Genomic DNA, 15,838 nt, shown 5'->3' with positions numbered 1-15,838 from the left:
ACCCAGAACAGTATGGAATGATTTTGGGATCTCAGCCTAACTTAGAGATTCCATTTCCTCCCGCCGACATGAATGCACAGACCTGCTGCCTTTCACTTGCCAAATTCTCCATCTCGTCCCATCACATCTCCCCAGTGAATTTAGTTGCTGGCTTCAGATTTGGTAGCAGTCGAAATAAATATTTTAATTATAGCTTTGTCATCAGTTAATTCAAATTCTTAGTCTGCCAAATATTTTTCCCCATGTAAACCTTTTGAACAGCTTGCACATTTTTTAAAGATCAAATGATAGTAAAAATGTGCATATTTTGTCAACATTCCAAGTGAGTTTCAAATTGGGTCCAGAGACTCAATGATGTCAATAAACTGAATTCAGATGTACATGTTCGGAGACACTACACTACTGTGTGTGAAGTTAGTTAATCTTCTCTGCTTCAGTTCATTTATCTTGTGGGAGCACATGCATATTTCTTCTCAAGTTTGATTGTTCACTTCTAGATTTCATCTGTCTCTTCAATAGATATAATTCATAAACAATCTATTAACAACATTGCATATGTGTATTGTTGCAATCAGGTGAGGAGTAGTGGATTGACTTTCATTTTTTTTCCATTATGCTTGTAGCAGAGGTTTTGAATTTTAAATGAATGCTGGATTGACAATTCACTGTGTACTTGACTATCTGCCATTTGTAAGAATTAAGACAATATTCCTAATCTAAATACACAAGAGTGTAGATTTATTGCTAAAATCCATCCTGGGAAAAATAATGAAAATGTTAAAAATGTACAAACAGATCCTGCTCCCCCATAATATGAGCAAACACATACACTCCCCTAGCATGCAAAAAATAAAAGTTTCAGATGCTACATTTGACCAAACAAGATATGGATTAAAAAGCTAAATTTCACTAAGGTCTGCTGGCTACATCAGGATACGTTGGTTCTCAGAATCGGTTACTTTGCTATAGTTGCTGTTAGTTCCTCATCTCCTGAATGCACTGTTGTTAGATTTAAATCTTCTTTTAAAGAAAGTTTCTTTGTGCAAGAGCTTTTTTGGCTAGTTTTCAAGCCAGGGTTCACAGACTTCTGGAGCAGTCTTCTCAGGGAGGCTTGGAGGAGGGTAACCACCTCTGCTGTCCTGTATCAACCTCTGCAATCTCAAATCCAACTAGGTCACATGACAATCCCCCACACGGTCAATAGCAGTTCAAAGAAATCAAGTGTGATTTTTAAAATGACGTTAATTTTAGTGTACTGTTCTTTTGAGCTAAGGTAGCTAATTTTTAATGCCTCAGCCATTAATTCCTGAATGAGCCCTTATCCACTTGTTGAGATGTGAAGAGTCTTTTTTAGGCTCTCTTGAAACTTTGTGATTCTATGGGGTAAAATGTAACATCACGGGTGCAAATTAACAGCTGTTTAACATGTGTGTCCTATGTTGACGAAAAGTGTCCTTTCAAAAAACAATTCTATGCTTACGTATAAATCAAATTCTAATACTTAATATAAGCACATCCTTATGATAAGCGTCAAGGAGGAACCAATTTAAGTCATTGAAGAGTCGTCAATTATACTAACTAACTGGTGGTGTGGTTGTCTTTGATGCTGCAATTCATTTGGTACTTCATGTATCTGAGGCTTTTGTTTTTGATCAATCATGTTGCTTGCATCTATAATATTTTGATCAAATCTTCTAAATGATGAGTTATAAAATATTTTATATCCCAGACTGTTAACTACTTAAGGCAGCTACTTACCCTTAATGATACAGCCTTTTAAACTATTTCAACTTGAGGGCAGATAATTTCTTTTCTGCTTGGAAATTTCCTGCCTGTGCAGATTGTTTTGAAACCACCATTGTTCTGGCCATTGAAAATTACCAATTACATTTTGTTTAGTTAAATTTTTTGCTAAATTTTGATGTTTGCTCCAAATGTTGGTATCCTATGAGAGAAAACCTCTGCACACCCTGATATACAAATATCATTTATCATTGTTTTGTTATCAGCTGGTATGTCCAGAGATTTGTTCACGAGGTATCATGTCTAATTATTTTAGTCGCAGATACAAGAGCTAGTTTCAGGCAAGGGCTACTTCTAGGTTCCAAAATGACATGGAACTTACTAACTGTCCCCAGTATGATTACTTATGTTCAACTATTAAGATGCCATGCAGTTTGGCAGAATTGAGCTTCATTTACTTCTTGAATCAAAGTGCCTCGTGAAATGGATTTTCATTCTTTTGTGGAGAAATGTGAAAGTGTGCAAGTTGACATTAGGAGTACAATTATTGACTTAGGATTATTCACCTTTATTTATAGTTATAAATATTCTTCAAAGAAAGGTATACTCAACATGCTGTAATTATTGGCTTCTGTTCTTTGCAATAATATTAACAATGGATTTTCTCAGTTGTACTCATCTGTTTGATTAATAGGCCTTCATATATCCACAGGTTTCAATGTGGCTCCATGTATTAATGCTGTAAATTGATTGCGTTTTGAATTTTTGCGATTAGATTGAGTTTTTTTCTTTCAGAAATATTGAATTTACTACGTTTCTTTAACAAATTTATGTAATTTTACATTAGTAATTGTAGTTTCCATTTTGGCATTAGCAGAGCTGTTTATCACTTGGCTAGTAATTCAAAGTCAGTGTTGGGACATTGAACCAAAAATATAGCAAATAAGAATGTGTTTTAATTCATTATAATGCTTCAATTGTACTTCTGTAAATAGTCCTTCCTAATTTTTCCCTTGAAATATTTATCCAGTTCCAATGCAGAAGTGATTGTTATACATGTCTTTGTCAATAATATAATTATTAATTAAGTTATAGTAGTGAAATAGTTTCCATCACAAGGTAACAGACTTAAAATGTTTTATCGCTGAAAGTCAAACTGGTATTTTGCTTTCAGTTATATTAACTGAATATGAAGATACATATCTAAGGGATATAGTAAAGAAAGGGCATATTGGATTTTGATTGGAAAAGTCCTCAAATTGTTAGGTACCACTCTAGTTTTTTCATTCTATTGCATGATTTTATCCATGGTATGTGGAGTATAGCCTTTAGTGAAGAGTGATGACTTCTACATCTAAAATTGAGCTTTACTTTTGTTTTAAGTTTTAACAAGTTTTCTTGTTTCACTGTAGAATGGTTTATTGAAATGATGTGTGTGATTCCTTGTACACTGTAGATATCTTCTTTTAGTACATCAAGAGTAAACATTATGATTACAGTTGGGACTGTTCAAGTTTATTGGAGAAAACATTACAACCTGGAAAATACCGGACCTCACAGTACATAATTAATTTTGACTTTCTCATTGCTATTCATGCTCTAAATTTAACTGATATCTTTCAAAGAAAATGCATGAAGAGAAAGAAAATGGTTTGGCTTTAATTGAGAGCTGTTGTGAGGTAGAATATACTGTATACTCTAGTATGAGAATGACATTGACTGTTAAATAAGTTTTTTCATCATATCAGAAGCTGTTCATATATTTTGCAGAACTCCCTGACCCTTTTTTTTTAAAAATTCATCTAGTTACAGATTAAGCATTCTGTTACTGAAGCTGAAATTCAGAAATTGAAAACTAAGGTAAGGGGCTATAAAATGATTTTTTTAATACTTTAGGGTACATTTGTTATTCTGTTTTTTTTTCTCAGTAAGCACTTAATTAAATAATTTCTTCAGTATTTTTGAAAAAGCCTTGAAAAGCCAGTTACAAAGGATCAGTTCTAATATTGCTTCAAAGCAGCATTTTTTGTGAATAGATTATGAACCATCTATGAAGTGTTCATTTTTGACAAACACAAGAAAAATATTTTGTTGTGATTCTCATTTTGTTTTTTTTTAATTTGACCTTACATGATTTTTCTTTGCATGAATGCACTCATGGGGGGGGCTGTTTCTTTGACTTTGCCTGTTAATTGAATAAAAGTAATTTGTCTAAATTAAAATGGATCATTTCTCATTGTGTAATCAGATATTTTTGTTTTTGATCTTCATAGCTGATTATTTCATTTGAAGTGGCACTTTCTCCATCTGTATATTCTACGCTGATTGCAATATCGGTGTTAGAAATCTAATTTGACTTTTGTGGGTGCAGCAATGTCAAAGAAACTGAAAAGAACCCCAAAAATTGGGTTCAATTTGAATATGTCCCTTCACCCATCCACCCACTTCTGCTTTGATGGAGAGTGTAAGGGTTATGGTTGGACTAGTTCTTCTGCTTTGTCAGCATCAGTTCTGTGCTGGTTCCTGACCATAGTAACTCTGTCAAAGCAAATCTCTCTCCTCCTTCTGGATAACATGGTGATCTCCAAATTTGCCATCATCTTTCTGCTTTGCAACTGATTCTGCTTGCTCCAGGATCTTAATTGCAATGTGAATTATTCCATCAATGCATCCTCTCACACTGAACCCATCAAATAGATTCTGAACTTAACTTGTCTATCACATCCCTCTCCGAACTGAGGCAATATTCATTGATGCTGCACACTTGCTCAACTTACTAACAGGATGGTTTTCAGACTATAATAATGACTCACTTCTGTCATCCCCTTTCTATTCTTCTTTATGATGAGGATATTTGCTTCCTCGTAAATGCTACATAACAAAGCACATGTAGTTTGAAGCTTGCTATGACATTGCGTTCATTTTAATTTCCTAATCAAAACCACTATTGGAGCAGATTTTTAAAATGTGTGGACATACATGTGTGTACATGCATTAAAACACGTGTATATATAAGGCTGATGCAATATTCCAAACAAATAGTCATTTGATATTACAGAACTTGAGTATCTTTTCACACTCATCAGGACATTTCACAAGAAATACCAAATAAAATATTGTTATCCTGTATAAGAGGAGAGTTGTCAAGTCGATTCTCATTGGTAGAAGCATTACTATAGAGATTTCACCAGTTAATGATGACTCACAGCTATTCACCAAGCTTTGTTTGAACATTAAACCAGGGAGGTTGACTTTGATCAGTTAAAGCACTAGTCTGGGAAAGAACCAGAAAATGGCTGTCACTGCTTTGAGTTGAACTAGGTGTAGTTATGGACTCAAATATAGCAAACATATTATTGTCATATTGGAAAGATGCATAGGGTAAGGGGTTAAGTGTTATTTCAGTTGAAGACAGTTTCTCATGGGCACAAAGTTATTTGCAAAAACTGCATCTAGCTAGGATGCCATGGCAATGTAATCTGTTTGGACATACATGATGTTAAAATGGAACTCAAATGCATGAGTTGCTGTGTTCATAACTTAATGAATACTAATTGACACAATGATAGTTTTTCTAGACTTCCATGATATGGTACTGCAGTTCAAATATCTGTGGTTTACTTGATTGGTACATTGGTGAATAAGCTAACAATGTCAAATGAGCAGATGGACACTGCATTACTATTACAACACTATACAATACTGACAAAATACATGTGACAATTAATAAATCAAATCAAATACTAATGATGTGCAAATCCTGTATGGCCTTCATGAATGTGAGGGAATCCTTCAATGTGTATGTTGGAAATGTGGTTAGAACATTTTGTAGTTATTCATTCAACTATATGGACAGTTCATGATCATAGATAAGTTAGGGTAAAGGAATATCAGTTTTACATGTCTTGGACAGCACATTAGTCTGGATAGAATGAGCTGTAAGGACGCACTGTATCACCTGGCAACATGTTGCTCTGATAAAGGTTCTGCAAGTGCTTTTAGATTCCTGAAAGCTGTACAAGCATCTGTACTTAGAACCATCATGAAAAATTGCATGCAATGTTACACTTGGCAAAAGTGAAGACTGCAGATGCTGGAAACCAAAGTTTAGATCAGAGTGGCGCTGGAAAAGCACAGCAGGTCAGGCAGCATCCGAGGAGCAGGAAAATTGATGTTTCAGGAAAAAGCCCTTCATAGAGCTCTATTCCTGATGAAGGGCTTTTACCCGAAACGTCAATTTTCCTGCTCGTCGGATGCTGCCTGACCTGCTGTGCTTTTCCAGCACCACTCTGATCAAAGCTGCAGTGTTACACTTGTGAAGGATGCCTATTCCAGTCCCTTTGTAAAATTTCTCATGTGATACAATATAAATGTTAGTTTTCCTTGAGGTTGGTATTTCTTATGAATTGGCCTGATTAGTGCAAGACAAAGTGGTTTGAAAAAAATGTATTTTGTTCTGCAATTCCAAATAATGTTTCTGTTTTTCAAAAACCCAATTGACAGAACTATTTGACTGCAACTTTACAAGTAAAGAAAATGGCAGGGTCTAGCTTCATTTACCAAACCAGCTGTGACCTCTGATACTCCTTAAAGTTGTCAAATTTCAAGGCTACCACTCCAGACTCTGCCATCACTTTCATTTTTACAATCATAGAATTTTACAGTATAGAAGGACGCCATTTGACCCCTTTTGTCTGTAGTGTCTCCCAAAAGAGCTGCCCAGCTGATCCATTCTCCAGCTCCATCTCAGTTGCCCTCTAAATTAATCACTTGTAAATATATATCCATCCCTCTTTTGAAGCCTTTATCTCCAATACCCTCCCAGGCAGTGCATTCCAAATCCTAACAACTCTCTGAGTAAAGAAATTTCTCCTCACTTCAATCCTAGCTATGTTCTGGCAATCTTGACCTCTAGTTATTAACATACCAACAAGTCGAAACAGAATATCCATCTTTCCCCTACTAAAATTGTTCATAATTTTGAACACCTCAATAAGGTCACTTCTTAAACTTCTCTGCTCCAAGGTCACCTCTTAATCTTCTCTGCTTGATTATTTTCCTCCCTCCTTTTCCTGCCATTTTACTTCTTCTAGACTCTTCACTGCTAAACTTAAATAAGGAGCAAAAGTTGAGCAGGCTAGGCTTGTAGCCACGTAGTTCAGAAGAGTAAGAGGTGAATTGATTGAAGCAAAAAGTCCTGAAGGGTCCTGACAAGGTAGCTGTGTAGAGGATATTATCCCTTATGGGACAATCTAGAAATAAGGGTTATGGTTTAAAAATCAAGGGCCACCCACGTAAAACAGAGATTAGGTGAAATATGTTCAAACAATCCTGAATTTTTGGAACACTCCTCCTGAAAAGGTGTTGGAAGCAGAGTCATGGTATATTTTTAAGGTAGAGATAGGTAGGTTTTCAAGTAAAGGGTTGAAAGGTTACCAGGGGTGGGGGGCACATGTAGATTTGAGGGTACAGTCAGATTAGCATTGATCTTACAGAATGGCCTGAGGGGTTGAATGGCCTGGTTTCTATGTTCACATTTTTGCCTGTATGAAACCCTAACTCTTTCTCTCCCTATTGAGGTGGTCTGACCTGAATATTTTCTGCACTCCATTTTATTCCACTATTTTAATTGTTGTAAACAGTCTGGTTCCCTTCAACTTTTCCTGATTATCTTGGGTTCCTTTCAACTTGCCCCAATTAAAATACCCGAGGTGTTCAAGGTTTGTGTAAAGATATGTAGCTCAGGTGCCAATTGCAGTTGTTGTGGGTATGTTTGCCAAACTGGGAAGTTGGTTTGCAGCCATTTTGTCCCCTTTCTAGGTGACTGCCTCAGTGCTCTGGAGCTTCCTGTGGAGTGTTGCTGCATTTGTCGGTTGAATTTATTTGATTTTATTTCTGCTGCTTCTGGTTGCTTGTTGCAGTGATTGGTATATTGGGTCCAGGTCATGTGTATTTTGATGGAATCCATAGAAGGGTGCCATGCTTCTAGAAATTCTCTGGCTATCCTTTGTTTGACGTATCCTATTATAGTTGTGTTGTCCCAGTCGAATTTGTCTGTATGTATAGCTATCAGGGACAGTTGGTCGTGACGTTTACTGGCTAGTTGATGTTCAAGATAGTTAGTTGTCTGCCTGTTTGTCCTATATAGTGTTTCGTGCAGTCCTTGCAAGGAATCTTGTACACCACATTTGTCCTGCACATGATTAACCAATATGCCAACCACTGCAACGAACAACTGGAACCAGCAACTGGAAACAGTGGGAACGAAATCAAATAAATTCCAACTGACACAGTACAGCAGCGCTTCACAGGAAGCTCAAGAGCACTGAGGATGTCACCTAGAAAGGGGATGAAACACCTGCAAACCAACTTCTTAGCTCGGCAAACATACCCACAACTGCAAAATACCCGAGACTAAGGGATTAGCTATTGGCCTACACATAGCTCTATACCAACACTGCTTCACCTTCATTTGACATGTGTACATATGTTAATACTGTCCAATTAGAACTGATAGAAGAGTATATATTTTCTTACAAATTTGATGTAAAATTGAAGTTGACAAATTACTTTCATAAGTACTGCATTTTTATAAGTTTTGCATTGGGTTAAAATCATATATTTGTATTTTCCAGCTTCAGTTAGCAGAGAATGAGAAGGTTCAATGGGAAATGGAGAAAACACAACTCCAGCAGAGCATTGAAGAGAACAAAGAAAGAATGTTGAAGTTGGAGAGCTACTGGATTGAGGCACAGTCCCTGTGTCATACAGTCAACGAACATTTAAAAGAGACCCAAAGCCAATACCAGGCCTTAGAAAAGAAATATAATAAAGCCAAGAAACTAATTAAAGATTACCAGCAGAAGTAAGAAATTAAACTTTTAAAAATCTAGTTTTGTGATCTGAATATGATTTACTGAACCTGAAAACTCTCCGGAAACTTTTTTTCAGGGAAATAGAATTTGTTAAGCATCAAGATGCTGAAAGAAAGAAATTTGAAGAAGTTGAAAAACTACATGCAGCAGAAGTTCAGAAACTTCAGAGTAGGGTAAGAGATGGCACAGGATTAATTCTTTAAACTGGCAATTTTTTTTTCAAAATCCTTGAAATAATTCAAAGAAATTCAGATTTTTCTGGTAAATTATGGAACATGCCTTACATTTTTAATCGCACTTCTAAGTATTAACTAAATTTTGTCTTGTTGTGAAACCCCAAATTTCTTTTACGTACATCAGGAAACCTAGCTTTCAAGGACAAAAGAGAGAAAATAAAGGGTTGTTGATTTAATCTCTTTCTACTTTACAGACATTTTTGAGCTTCTGTAAGAGAAGCAACACATCTGTGCAGAAGCATCCTTACAGTTCTTATAAATACATGGAAATTAAGAAAGAGAAAACTAAAGGCTTTTGAAAAATCAGATGGGCATCTATTTGGAATGACTTGTCAAGAAAGCTTTCATTATAGCTCTTGCACCAGGGTTCCCTCTGACTGGAGGTTCTTAATCAAGCAGCAGAAAGGCCAGAGAACAAGTGGAATCTTTCCTTCACGGATTCCCAAGAGTAGAAACCCCCTGTTCTTGCACAGCACTTAGAAGGTTCAGCAGCCACAAGCCATTGCCACTGTTACCACACTAAGCGTTGCAGAAGCAACTGATTTTCCTTCCCTCCTTCCGGTGCAAATCCCTGGCAGAAAGACTATACTGGAGGACATATGAATGATAAAGTATAAATCAAAATTACGGAGGTATTTTGGGTATTCGTGACATAAGCGTGAGTAGAATAACAAGAAGGCTTGATAATAGTTAAGTTTTTTTGCCTTTTTCTGGTTTATGCTTTTCGCTTAATGATTGCAAGTTGTCACCCTCTGGTCCATTGGCCCAATTTCCATTTCCAAAGGTAATGGAAAAATGTTAATATATAACACTCCTCCAGTATTTTGGAATCCACAGCTTTGTAATTTTTTCAGTTTTTATCTTTATTAATTTCTTACAATAAAGCCCCCGTTGATTGTGTATAAACAATCATTATTCTTTCACATCTGTCATGTAGTGATACAATCCTCAGTATCTTCTTTCGTAAAAACTAAGATGTTATGGGTTTGGCTCATTTAACACTGGACGGTCATTTCCTGTAATGAAACCTGGCTTACTAAACCATATATTTAATTTTGTAGTTGGTTAATAAGATTATTCATCACTGAAACAACTTCAAACGAGGCTGTAGATGTTATTTGACAACAGAACATAAGCTTGTTACAAAGAAAAGCACATATATGGAGGACAATTGGAATTATCTTCACTCAAATATCAAAACAAAATTTCAAAAAAAAAACAAAGTTCTGCGAATGCTGGAAATCAAAAACAAAAGCAGAAATTGCTGGGAAAACTCAGCTGGCCTGGCAGCACTTGTGGAGAGAAAGCAGAGTTAACGTTTTGGGTCCAGTGACTCTTCTTCAGGATTGATTGGGATAAGGATGTGGGAGAAGGTGCTTGGGCCCTAAAATTATTAAATTTGATGTTGAGTCCCAAAGGCTGCAGGATCCTCAAGTGGAAAATGAGATGCTGCTCTTCTAGCTTGCATGGAGATTTGCTGGAGCACTGCAGCAAACCAGAGATAGAGATGTTGGCTGGGAGCACAGTGGTTTGTTAAAGTGGCAGGCAACAGGAAACTCTGGGTCATTTTGAAAACATATCATATAGTGTTCTGCAAAGTGGTCACCCAGTCTGCATTTTGTCTCTCCACTGTAGAGGAGACCACATTGTGAGTAGTAAATATAGTAGACTATGTTGAGTGAAGTGCAGGTAAATCACTGACTCACCTGGAAGGTGTGTCTGGATCCTTGGATAATGAGGAGGGAAGAAGTAAATGGACAGGTGTTACGCCTTCTGAGATTGCATGAGAAGGTGCCACCAAGGTTTGGGGAGGTGTTAGAGTGGAGGAGGAGTAGACCAGTGTATCCCGGAGAGATTGTCCCTGTAGAAGGTTGACAAGGAGGGGGAGGGGAGTATGTCCAGCTGGAGGTGGCAGAAGTGGTGGCTAATTGTTTTTCAGATGCTGGTGAGTTGGTAAGTGAGGACCATGGCGACCGTGTCGCTGTTGTGAAAGGGAAGAGAAGGGGAGTTTTGAGAAGATTTGTTGCTCAGGTTGAGGTTCTGGATGTTGGTTTGCTTGCTGAGCTGGAAGGCGAAAGTGAGGACTACAGATACTGGAGATCAGAGTCGAGATTTGAGTGGTACTGAAAAAGCACAGCAAGTCAGACAGCATCGGAGGAGCAGGAAAATCAACGTTTTGGGCAGGAGCCCTTCATGTCTGCTGAGCTGCAAGATTCATTTTACGACGTTACTAGGTAACATCTTCACTCAATAATACCCTTACTGGCATAAAATTCACTAAAGAGGAGGAAAACAACAACAAACTGCCATTTCTAGATGTCACAGTAGAGTGAACAGCCAATGGGGAACTTCAAACCAGCGTCTACAGAAAAAGAACACATATGGACCAAATATTGAACTGCAGAAGCAATCACCCCAATATCCACAAACTGAGCTGCATCAGAACATTATTCCAATGAGCCACCACACACTGCCGCACAGAGGAACTATGTAGAGTAGAGGAAAATCATCTATATAGCGTATTCAAAAAGAACGGGTATCAAATGAACACAGTCTGCCGATTTCTCAGCAACAAACATGCAGACAAAACGTGTCCAGAACCCCTAGCCACTCTCCCCTTCATTAAAGACATCTTAGAAATGACTGCCAGACTACTCAGACCCCTTGGCATCATGGTAGCCCGCAAACCCACCAACACACTGAAACAGCAGCTAATGAACTTGAAAGACCCTATACAGACAACAAGCAAAACTAATGTAATTTACAAAATACTGTGCAAGGACTGTAACAAACACTGCATTGGACAAACAGGCAGAAAACTAGCCACCAGGATACATGAACATCTACTAGCCACAAAACGACATGACCTGCTCTCATTAGTATCCTTACATACAGATGAGGAAGGACACCACTTCGACTGGGACAACACATTCATCCTAGGACAAGCCAAACAGAGACACACACGAGAATTCCTAGAAGCATGGCATTCCAACCGGAACTCTGTCAACAATCACATTGACTTGGACCCGATTTACCACCTCCTGAGAAAAAGAATAGGAAATGACACCACCATAGGAAGTGGCATTACCACAGGAAATGACATCACCAACCCAAATAAACCCAAACATATAAATAGAAAGCAGGTATCATCAGCACTGCTTCGTTCGGAGGCTCACTGATGATGTTACCTTGTATGGTGACAAAACGTCTGAAAATGAACCTTCTAGTTCAGCAAACAAACCTACATCCAGAAGGGATGAGGGCCACAGTGGGGCAGATGAATTGGATGCAGCTGAGGATCCTGTCAACCATGTTGGTGCAAAATCTTGGTTGAGAAAGAAGGTGGACATTTTGAAAGCCCCCTTATGGAAGTTGGCATCAGCTGCCAGAACAGATGCCATGAAGTTGGAGAAACTGAGAGAATAGAATAGATTCTTTACAGGAAGCAAGGTGTGAGAATGTATAGTGAAGATAACTGTGGGAGTCGGTTTGTTTGTAGTGGATATTGGTGGTCAGTCTATCCCTAGAAATGGAAACTGATTTCAAGGAAGGGAAGGGAAGAGTTAGAGATAGATCAGGTGAAGGTAAGAGAAAGGTGGAAATTGAAAGCAAAACAAATAAACTTTTCCAATTCCAGATGAGAGGAGAAAACAACACCAATGATGTCATTGAGGTACTATGTATCAACAAAGTTTCAACTTGTTCACCAACAACATCTACTAGAGACTCAATCTCACAGAAGTACCTTTCCTGTCAAAGCTTTCTTTAAATCATTGCTTAACTTTGCCCAGTTTCTTTTTCTAGAACTGTGAAGACAACTTTGATTCCTCTGCTTGTCAGCTAATGTGAAGCTTCTCTGGTTCTAATGTCCTAAATTCTAATAATTTGAACATTTTTATCCTAGGTTTTGTAGTTAGTGCTATGTTCCCTGTAAGCCATGCTGTGCACCAGAAAAAAAAAAGACCTCAACACTGCAAACAATACTCTGGATGTGATTTCACCAAATTCCTGTACAGTTGCAGCAAGACATCCCTGCTATTGTACTGGGATTCCCTTTCTCTGAAGGCCAACAAACCATTTGCCTTATTTACAGCCTAGAACAGTTCCTATGGATTGGCAGGCAGTAAATGCTACCTAATCATACGAAAAAGGATTGGTCAAGAATGATTTTCCTTTTGTGGCTGACTGTCTGATCCTGTCACTGTTTTTCAAGTGCTCTGCTATTAAATCTTTTATAATGGACTCCAGCATTTTCCCAATTATGAATGTCAGGATAACTGGTCTAAAATTCTTTGTTTTCTCTCTATCTCCTTTTTCAAATGGGAGGTTGTGTTTGCTACGTACCAACCCATAGGAATTGTTCCAGAGTCTTTAGAATCTTGAAAGTTGATCACCAGTGTATTCACTATTTCTAGGGCCACTTCCATTAGGTTCTCTGGAATGTAGATTATCAGGACCTTAGGATTTATCAGCCTTTAATGTAATCAATTGCCCCAGTACCATTTCCCTTTTAATACTGATTTCCTTCAATTCCTCCCTCTCACTATGTATTCCCCAATGTGTATGGAAAGTTATTTGTCAAGGCCCCAGAACCAAAATATGCCATCTCTTTGTTTTTTTTCATTCATTCGTGAACCATGTGCATGGCTGGGTGGACAGCATTTATTGCCTGTCCCAAGTTGTCCTTGAAAAAGTGGTCATGAGCTGCCTTCCTGAACCGCTGCAGTACACATGCTGTAGGTTGACTCACAATGCCTTAGGGAGGGAATTCCAGAATTTGGTTCAATGACAGTGAAGGAGCGGCAAAGTACTTACAAGTCAGGATGGTGAGAGGCTTGGAGGGAAACCTGCAGATGATAGTGTTTCCATGTATCTGCTGCCCTTGTCCTTCCAAATGGAAGTGGTCGTTGGTTTAGAAGGTCCTATCTAAGTATCTTTGGTGAATTTCTGCAGTGCATCTTGTTAATAATACACACTGCCACTACTGAGCGTTAATGGAGGAGGGAATGGATGTTTGTGGATTTGGTGCCAATCAAGTGGGCTATTTTGTCTTCAATGATGGCAAGTTTCATGAGCGTTGATGGAGCTGCATCCATCCAGGCAAATGGGGAGTATTCCACCATACTCCTGACTTGTGCCTTGTAGATGGTGGACAGGCTTTGGGGAGTGGAGAGGTAAATTACTTGTTGCAGTTTTCCAAGTCTCTGACCTGCTCTTGTAGCCACTATATTTGTATGCTGACTCCAGTTGAATTTCTTGGTGAATAGTAACTCCCAGGATTTTGATAATGATAATGAGGAATTCAGTGGTGGTAACCAATGACCATTTCCAAAAAACGACAACCTAGCCACTGTCTCTTATAATTCAGTGGTGGTAACCACTGAATGATAAGAGACAGTGGCTAGGTTGTCGTTTTTTGGAAATGGTCATGGTATTTATGTAGCACGATGGTAGTTTACTACTTGTCAGCCCTTGCCTGGATTTGATGCATTTAAACATGGGCCACTTCAGTATCTGAAGCGTTGCAAATGGTGCATAACATTGAGCAATCATCGGCGAACATCCCCACTCTGACCTTATGATGGAGGGAAGGTCATTGACAAAGCACCTGACTATGGTAAAGCCTAGAACACTACCCTGAGGCTCTCGTGCAGAAATGTTCTAGAACTGACATAACTGACCTCTGACAACTGCAACCATCAGGTATACAGCATGTGTACTCCATCCAGCAGAGAGTTTGCCACCTGATTACCATTGATTCCAGTTATTCTCAGGCTCTTTGATGCCACAGTCAGCTGAATGCAACCTTTATGTCAAGAGCAGTCAGTCTCACTTGTGGAGTCATAGAGATGTACAACATGGAAACAGACCCTTCGGACCAACTTGACCATGCCGACCAGATATCCTAACCTAATCTAGTCCCATTTGCCAGCATTTGGCCCATCCTCTAAACCCTTCCTATTCATATACCCATCCAGATGCCTTTTACGTGTTGTAATTGTACCAGCCTCCACCCCTTCCTCTGGTAGCTCATTCCAAACATGTACCACCCTCTACGTGAAAAAGTTGCCACTTAGGTTCCTTTTAAATTTTTCCCCTCTCACCCTAAACCTATGCCTTCTATTTCTGGACTCCCCCATTCCAGGGTAAAAAGCCTTGTCTATTTACCTTATCCATGCACCTCATGATTTTATAAACCTCTATAGGGTCACCCCTCAGCCTCCGATGCTCCAGGAAAAACAACCCCAGCCTATTCAGCCTCTCCCTATACTCAAATCCTCCAACCTTGGCAACATCCCTGTAAATCTTTTTTGAACCTTTTCAAGTTTCACAACATCTTCCAATAGGAGTAGATCAGAATTTCATGCAATATTCCAAAAGTGGCCTCTCGTATTTGGTGCTTTTGTCCATGCTTGAGCCAAGGCTGTAATGATGTCAGGAGTTGAGTGGCTCTGGTGGAACCCAAACTAGGCATCACTGAGCAGGTTATTGCTGAGCAGATTGATGACTCCTTCTATCACTTTACTGATGATCGTATGTAGAGTTATGAGGCATTAATTGACCTGGTTTTTGTACATAAGGCATAACTGCACAATTTTCCATGTTGTCAGGTGTATGCCAGCATTGTAATTGTACTGGAAGAGCATGGCGCGGGGAATGGCAAGTATAGAAGCACAGGTGTTCAGTACTGTTGCCAAAATGTTGTCAGAGCTCATAGCCTTTGCAGTATTGAGTGTCTCCAAGTGTTTCTTAATAGACATGGAGTGAATTGGATTGGCTGAAGACCAATTGGATATCATCTCTGAATACCGCCTGTGATGCTCGGAACCACTGGAGGAGACTGAGATGGATCATCCATTTGGCACTTCAGGCTAATGATTGCTGTGAATGCTTCAGCCTTATCTTTTGCACTGACATGTTGTGCTCTTTCATCATTGTGGATCGAGATACTTGTGAAGCCGCCTCTTCCATGTGAGTTGTTTA

The 15,838-nt window shown here is 38.6% G+C and overlaps 1 protein-coding gene across 14 annotated transcripts in view; it reads left to right on the top strand.

Annotated features, from left to right (window-relative positions):
• The window catches only part of ppp1r9a (protein phosphatase 1, regulatory subunit 9A), a 360,829-nt gene that overhangs the window by 199,576 nt on the left and 145,415 nt on the right, over positions 1-15,838 (top strand). For all 14 annotated transcript variants that reach the window (XR_015757182.1, XR_006311674.2, XM_043689929.2 and 11 more), the window contains 3 exons: positions 3,550-3,603; positions 8,379-8,608; positions 8,695-8,791. Coding sequence is in view for 12 of the 14 variants with exons in the window: in XM_043689929.2 (XP_043545864.2) it covers positions 3,550-3,603; positions 8,379-8,608; positions 8,695-8,791 (381 nt within the window). In the remaining 2 variants the exon portion in view is untranslated. The remainder of the gene's footprint in view (positions 1-3,549; positions 3,604-8,378; positions 8,609-8,694; positions 8,792-15,838) is intronic.

This window comes from Chiloscyllium plagiosum, unplaced genomic scaffold (assembly GCF_037043375.1).
Source record: "Chiloscyllium plagiosum isolate Xiang-an unplaced genomic scaffold, Cpla_swu_hap1 HiC_scaffold_5, whole genome shotgun sequence".
Taxonomy (NCBI): Eukaryota; Metazoa; Chordata; class Chondrichthyes; order Orectolobiformes; family Hemiscylliidae; genus Chiloscyllium; species Chiloscyllium plagiosum.
The sequence above is the reverse complement of the archived record's forward strand: the minus strand, read 5'-3'. Positions and strand labels throughout refer to the sequence as shown.